The sequence below is a fragment of the Poromitra crassiceps genome (genome assembly GCF_964638095.1).
Source record: "Poromitra crassiceps genome assembly, chromosome: 27".
Taxonomy (NCBI): domain Eukaryota; kingdom Metazoa; phylum Chordata; class Actinopteri; order Beryciformes; family Melamphaidae; genus Poromitra; species Poromitra crassiceps.
In genome coordinates, this window is record NC_139650.1 from 3,131,081 (window position 1) to 3,139,421 (window position 8,341).

At 42.6% G+C, this 8,341-nt stretch overlaps 1 protein-coding gene across 1 annotated transcript; it reads left to right on the forward strand.

Annotated features, from left to right (window-relative positions):
• The first annotated feature begins 1,194 nt into the window (after nt 1-1,194).
• olfml3b (olfactomedin-like 3b) lies at nt 1,195-8,341 on the forward strand. The gene is made up of 3 exons (XM_083661744.1): nt 1,195-1,335; nt 3,386-3,671; nt 5,870-8,341. Exons 1-3 carry the CDS (start codon nt 1,228-1,230, stop codon nt 6,652-6,654), a joined length of 1,179 nt encoding a protein of 392 aa, XP_083517870.1. The 5' UTR covers nt 1,195-1,227; the 3' UTR covers nt 6,655-8,341.

Below are 8,341 nucleotides of genomic sequence, written 5' to 3' on the forward strand. Positions count from 1 at the left end.
AAATAATAAATTCTATATGATCATTGAATATATTGATTGTTGACTATACATGTGATTATGCAACCTTGCACCCTTGTTTATTTGATAGAATATATTTGATGTCACTGGCACCTTAACGGCGAGTTGACTGATGGGAGCAGGATCAAATCCACCCATGGTATCTGTGGCGACTGCGCCCATGGAGCTGAACCATATACACACAGACATACTGCAGTGGTATTGAAATTAAGAAAAATGCAAAGCAGTGTCGCTGTAGTCTGCATGGGGTGAAAAAATACTGTTTTGATTTGCAAAATCAATGACGCACAGTAGTCGTATTTTCTACAGTGTTAGTAGTTTACAGATATGAGATAGAGAGAATGAAAGTGACTTCAGCTTTCACTAGTTAAACGATATACTGATGTAATTAGAACCTGTGTCAGGAAAAAAACAAAAACTTGATTTCACAAACTCTGCTTTTGCATGACTGTCCTCCATAGTTATGTCTCTTTTGGAGATGATGTCATGTAATCAACAACCACAAGTAAATAAGTAACACAGCTGTAAAACACAAACAAGCAAACAAACCTAAAAAGCTGTAATTCTGTCACTCATTCGTACCCTTCTTTAACCATCACACACACTTTAATCAGTGTTTTAGAGGTAACTGAAAGACAGTACCAAACCCTGTCTGTAAAAAAGGGCTATGCAATGAATTGTGTGTGTGTGTGTGTGTGTGTGTGTGTGTGTGTGTGTGTGTGTGCGCGCGCGTGTGCGCGCGCGTGTGCGTGCGCGCGCGTGTGTGTTTGTGTGTATGGTGTCCTTGTGGTTGCATACTGAACTGTAACTGAATGCAATTGGACTGAACTGCATCCAGTACCTGACTCCTGCTCTCCCCCACACATTCCGCCTCCTCCTCCTATACGTCACTTTTGGGTGATCCTATTTCAAATTCATTTCCTCTGTTTTAAAGAAACGATTCGTGCAGTTCCTACTCCCCCCAAAGCCCATAGAGAAACATCAGCCTACATATTGTTGTGTTTTTTCCCCCAGATTGTCACCGGTGGAAATGAAAGGATTGACTGTGCTCTCTCTTGGAGAGTATATGGTTCCATCAGTGCCAGATGTTTTCAGCTCCTCCCTGTGCTGTGCTTACTAAAACATTCCAGTCCAGTTTGGCTATAATCTGCTGGTGCCTCCAGACACACTCTCAGTCCACAGGAGCTCGAGTGACTGGCCGGACACAAAATGAGGGGACTTGTGGTCTTGGTGACCTTGGCTTACTTCGCCAGCGCTCAACAGAGTCAACACCAGGCGCTGATAGATTACTTGGAGCGGAGACTGCTTGGCATTGAGGTAAGACTGTCTTGACCTGCCTGCCGAGCCCTGCTCTCCAGAGTCCCTTTGAAAGGAAACTTTCCAGGGACAGGGAACCATCAATGGAATGGAGATGTGGGGAAATGCTGGAAAGATTCAGGGAAAAGGTTCCCTGAATCTTATGCAGTTTCTCTTAAAAGTAGTGTTTCTTTGGCTGGCTTAAGAGACGGACCTAAAATGCAGATTAAAATATTGAATAGGCGAGCTGCGCATGCATGACAAAGATGACACAATAAGCACAAAAGCCGCAGTTTGTAAAAGGTTACAAAATGATTTCTGAACTCAAGAAGGGTTGATATATGAGACTTTGGGATCATCTGCTTTACCCATTACAGCACGTTCAGAATCTGCTGTCTGGACCAGACACCAGGCATGCAGCACAAAGCATTTAACTCTCTCTCCCCTGGGGGCAGTGCTGAGCCGGATCTCACGTCTTCTGCGTAGCTTAGTTGAAGAATACTTGTATTGTCTCTTGGCATCATAGAAGGACGATGATAGAGCAGAAAGCAAATCATTTTCATTTGCCAGAATAAACATCTTTCAGAGGCAGCAATTTCCTGCCTCTGTGCCTCTTCTTCTCTCTCACTTCCTCTAGAATAGCTTTAGCTTCATGTGACAAGATGGTCTGATGAAAGGGCGCACAAATTAAGATAAAAGGTTGTTTAAAAAAAAAGGTTAAAAGGTTTTCACTTTTTTTCCCACATTATGCAAGTGTAGATGTTGAAGTACGCCCTCAATACAACAGATTTAGGATCAGTAAATCGTTGTAATTTGTTAGCCATCTAAGCTTGTTCAGGGCAAACCAAGCTTCTTCACCAACTTTCAGGGCGGTTTTCTCTGAATGTTGCTTTTAGGGAGTACAAACATTCAAATAAGCACTCCACACAATTCTCCCTCGAGAAGATACAGTATTATTCTGCCACATTGCTCAGTCTGTGTATTCCACAGTAAAGTAGTGTGACCCTTTATTCGTCAGCCATAGGGCCATTTTCTTTTTGCTTGCCCCTTCCACTGTGAGGTCAGAGGTCAGGTTCAGCTATACAGAGCAGGGGTTCAGTGTCTCTTGCTAAAGGATACTTTGGCGCTCGTTTGGCCTGGCTGCTCTGCTGCCGGTTCTAGTGTGCCGCTGCTACCTTGCCCTCGGCCGGATTGAGTAGCTGCTGTATGCCCTATTGCTGGGCGACAAATGTCAAGTCAAGTCAAGTCAAGTGAAGTTTATTTGTATAGCACATTTCATACACAGAGGCAAGTCAAAGTGCTTCACATAAAATGGTTGACAGGAAAATAAAAGAATAAAAGAAGAGAATAGAATGGACATTTAAAAGCATCACAACAAAACTTAAAAAAAAGAGTATAAAAAGTGCATTAAGCAACAGGCGCAGCATTTGCAAAAAGAGCAAAAAACTTATAGAGGACTCATTGGGTTTGCATAATAGCTGTCAGCAGTTAAAAGCGACGGTAAACATAAAAGTCTTTAGTCTATTTTTAAAAGTAAGTAAGGTTGGGGCAGATCTGAGGTCTTCAGGCAATTTGTTCCAGCTAGCAGAAGCATAGTGGGTAAATGCGGCCTTCCCATGATTTGATTTGATCCTAGGGACAGTTAATAAGCTGGACCCTGCTGACCTAAGAGACCTAATGTCAGACTAATCGTTTGTTGCTCATATCACCTGGCAACTATAATACATAACTTGAGTGCTAAATTTTACTTGACCCCTGTGACTATTCGTGACCGTATCGCCCAGCCCCAGTATATCCTGTCTGTTCTGCTCTCTCCCCTCTTCCCCTGCTCTCTTCCTACCTTTCTCCCTCGCCACCTCCTCCCTTTCCCTGCTCTCGTCTCTCCCCCTTTCTCCCCTTCCCTCTGTCTCTCTCTATCATAAGATTGTTCAACCATATTATTATTATTACTGTAATTGTTATTGTTGTGTCAGCTAGATTTAGCTAGACATATTCTCTGTGAAGCCCTCTGAGACATGCTTGTGAATTAGGACTATACAAATAAACTTGACTTGACGTTCTTTGAAAACAGGATCGCATCTCTCTATGGCATGAGCAGACCAACCGCTACGCCACAGAGCTGCGTGAGTTGAAGATACAGATGGTCGCCCAGCTGGAGAACTTGGACAAAGAGAAAGAGGCGTTGCGCGTAAATCTGGACAATGTGGGGACGCGGATGGACCGCGTTGAGCGCGAGATGGACTACCTGGAGACCCAGAACGGGGCGCAGCCGTGTGTGGATGTGGACGACAAGCTGGTGGAGCAGCAGGTGACACAGGTGACGGAGATGAACAAGGCCAAGTATGCACAACTTTCAGGTGAGATGTGGCGCTCTTAAACTTCACTTTAACACCAGCTGTCTACAGAAATAGGTTGTTGTATCATGTATTATAACGATATGCTGTGTTGTAGTGGAGCCCAGCATCGTTGTAGGCTACTTGGCTCAGGCTAGACTGCCGAAGTTCTTGTAATACATCCATGGGCACATTCTATGGAGACGAGTTGTAATATATTGTCATGTCATGGTGTCTTTGTGTCATTAATAAACGAGATTAATTCTGTTAATTTTCTATGATTTTTTGGGTAGTGCTATTTTACATTGAAGTCAACGGCGAGTGGCTGGTGTTTTCCCCCTAAAAGGGAGTGAGGGAGGGACGGTTTCGAACAGGGCTATTACGTATTATAACTCTTACAATGAATCACTTGTAATCCTTAGAAAGCATCATTCCAGTGATAAGTCAACAACTCGCCACAAAATACCTTTTTTCCCCGGCTTCATATTGTTAGTTTTCACTCAGATTTACTGTAGTCATTTCATTCTCAAGGCTTTGTTCACTTTTTCATTTGCAAGAATGCAAGGGCTGTTTCTGAGAAGAACATGGTTTGGGAGGCGGTTGACCTTGTTCTGCATAAATCTTTGTTGAGTCTTTGTTTACAGACATGTGTGTGTGGGGCACCACTTCCTTTACCTCAGTGCTCTCACCACACTTTTGTTTTTCTGAGGACTTTGAACACATGTTGCCAGACAGCTAGAGAGATGAATCATGTGCATTTGTTTACAGTTATACTGAAACGTAGATTATCTTTACAACTACCAATACTGTACCTTTTTTAATAAGTATTGTTTCTAGATCTATGAACATAAGGCAAGACAAGACAAAATAGACAAGACAAACAGATCATCAGAAAATCTTTCTTGTCCCTGCAGGGAAATCTGTCTTGAACATCAAAGCTGCAGAAACGAACATGTGGGAAAAACCTCATGTGAACATCTCCACATGATGACACGTCACATGGGCCACATGTGGAACAGATGATGCTTTGCACATGGGAAATGTGCAGTTTTGGAACATGTTATGATCACATGATTACATGTGGGAATCATCACATGGTAAATTCATGTTATGATCACATGATTACACGTGGGAATCATCACATGGTAAATTCATGTTATGATCACATGATTACACGTGGGAATCATCACATGGTAAATTCATGTTATGATCACATGATTACACGTGGGAATCATCACATGGTAAATTCATGTTATGATCACATGATTACATGTGGGAATCATCACATGGTAAATTCATGTTATGATCACATGATTACACGTGGGAATCATCACATGGTAAATTCATGTTATGATCACATGATTACACGTGGGAATCATCACATGATAAATTCATGTTAGGATCACATGATTACACGTGGGAATCATCACATGGTAAATTCATGTTATGATCACATGATTACACGTGGGAATCATCACATGGTAAATTCATGTTATGATCACATGATTACACGTGGGAATCATCACATGGTAAATTCATGTTATGATCACATGATTACTTGTGGGAATCATCACATGATAAATTCATGTTATGATCACATGATTACACGTGGGAATCATCACATGGTAAATTCATGTTATGATCACATGATTACTTGTGGGAATCATCACATGGTAAATTCATGTTATGATCACATGATTACACGTGGGAATCATCACATGGTAAATTCATGTTATGATCACATGATTACACGTGGGAATCATCACATGGTAAATTCATGTTATGATCACATGATTACATGTGGGAATCATCACATGGTAAATTCACGTTTTTTTCCCCCTGTAACCAGAATCTCTTGGCACGGTGGCTCAGTGGTTAGCACTGTTGCCTCACAGCAAGAAGGTCCCAGGATCGAACCCCGGTCTATCCCAGGTCCTTTCTATGTGGAGTTTGCATGTTGTCCCCGTGTTGGCGTGGGTTTCCTCTGGGTGCTCTGGGTATCCTCCCACCATCATATACATGTATGTTAGGGTTAACAACACTTCTGTCAGTGCCCCTGACCAAGGAACTAGCGAACGAACTGGATTCGTTCGCCGGTGCAGCTGCCCACTGCTCCTAGTTATAGGAAGGTAGTAGAGGATGGGTCAAATACAGAGAATGAATTTCCCCACGGGGATAATAAAGTAACACTCAACTTTCTTATTGCATATTTCTCATTCTAGACTGCAGGGACATGATCTCCAGCATAAAGGCCATGAAGATCCTGAAGAGGGTGGGAGGGCCAAAGGGCATGTGGACCAAAGACGTGAGCCGTGGCTCAGGGAAGGTCTACATTTTCAACGGAACGGACGACGACACCGTGTACGAGTTTGCCTCCATGCACGACCTCACCAGCTCCCCGGGCCTGTCTCTGGCCAAGGCCCTGAAGCTGCCCTCTGCCTGGAAGGGAATGGGCCATGTGGTCTACGATGGCCACGCCTACTACGTGAAGGAGGGTGGAGTGCTAATGCTGGTCAAGTACGACACCAGTAAGGGCTCTGTGATCGACAGCGCCGTGTTCCCCAACCAGGACCGCATCCCCGTGTACGGTCTGACCCCCGAGACGCTGGTGGACCTGGCTGTGGACGAGGAAGGCCTGTGGGCCATTTACGCCACGCGGCAGCACGAGAGGCACATCTCGCTGGCCAAGATGGACGCCAAGACGCTGGACATCGAGCAGATGTGGGACACGACGTGTCCGAGGGAGAACGCCGAGTCGGCCTTCGTCATCTGCGGCACGCTGTACGTGGTTTACAACACGCAGCAGCCCGGCCGCTCGCGTGTCCAGTGTGTGTTCGACGTCAACGGCATGGTGAGCACTGATGACGCGCCACTGGTTTACTTTCCAAAGCGCTACGGAGCTCACTCCAGTCTGAAGTACAACCCACTGGAGCAGCTGCTCTACGCCTGGGACGACGGCTACCAGATCCTCTACAAGCTTGTGATGAAAAAGAAACTGGAGATTTGAGTTCACGCACGCATGCGCGCATGCACGCACGCACGCACACACACGTACACACATGCACACGCACGCACACACATGCACACCCACGCACGCACACGCACGCACGCACACACACACACGATTTGAGTTCTCACATGCAAGCACACATGCACACACACACACACACACACACACACACACACACAGACACACAGACTCACCCACACACTGACACACCCAACCCCTGCTTGTGATTTAAGTCTGAATTTTCAATAAACATGTTAAAATTGCTGGACTCTAGAAAGTACGAGTAGACTTGAATATTTAGGAGACTAAACTGTGTTACTGTATTCTTCTGTTTCTAAATCTGGCTACTTTAAGTAATGGTTATAAATCAGATAATCAGTTGTTTGGGTCTGGCCAAGCTGCAAATATGGCACACATCATAATTTGAACTGTAAATTATAGACCTAAATCCTCACCTTAAACTCACTGAGAGTTTAAGCCTAACTGAATATATGGAATCATTGATTTTGGAGGATATAACTGACATTACAAGAACAGCTGTGCGGTCTGATTACTATAGTTGCCTGGGTGATCACCATAAGCTATAATATATTCATCTGAGACCAACCTCTGACTCCAGAATCTTTATTCAAGTATTTTACATCACAATTTTTGGGGTTTACACAATAGGTGTCTTACAGCTGAAGATCTTGAACCTTACCCGAAACTTTGGTGAAAAGCTGAAAATAGTATTCATTGGCTGTCATCGTCGGCTTAGCTCAACTTTATTATTTGCTGAATATTAGGCTACTGTATGGGATTTCACATTGATTATATTCTATGGTTAATCAAGGCAATACTTAATTCATGAGCTTAGTTCAAATTTCATTTTGCAGCTTTTTAATTTTAACAATTTTCCCAAATTTCTGACGGTAAACATTCACAAGGTATGAAAAACAAGTTAATGTTTGTAAGCTGAGAGTTACTATGGGATATTAAGATACTTGCAAGGAACAACTAGCTGGCTAGCACTGTTACCTTTCTTTCTCTATGCCTTTATGCTTTATGTATTACAAATTGAAAGGTTTAATTCCCAAATGTTATACTATATCCACTTTGGATAAAGTTTACTACCTGAAAGCAAAAAATAAAAAATACATTGCAGATTCTGTCAAGAAATGAACCAGTGTTTTACCTTCAATAGTGACCCATAATGTGCTTTACGTTCACTCCAGCAGTCACTGCCATTTGTTTGAAATGATAAACATCTCCTTTTGGAATGAAACTTGAATTATTCATTCCTCTCATTTGACATTTCTGGAGAGACAGCAAATATGTAAATCAACATGAATGGTGAGATTATGACATGTCATCGAGAGCAAAACAGTACAAACTATTCACACCTACAGAGCCTTGAATTTTTTCAAACTTGTTCCAACTCCAGGTCCTTGGAGGTTCAAAGTGGATTTTATGGTGTTATGGAAACAAAATAGCATTCACAATGGTTCTTCTTAGGTATTACTGTTTTTTACTAAATTAAATTACCAAAATTAACAAAGAGCACCAATATTTGTATTGTGTCTATTGTTATAAAACGTGTTTATTTATTTGTTAAATTTGTATTTCCTACTGTATACATTTCTTCATCATGCCTATAATATATACTTTTGCACTCATCTATTTCATTATTGTTCAGTTCATTATT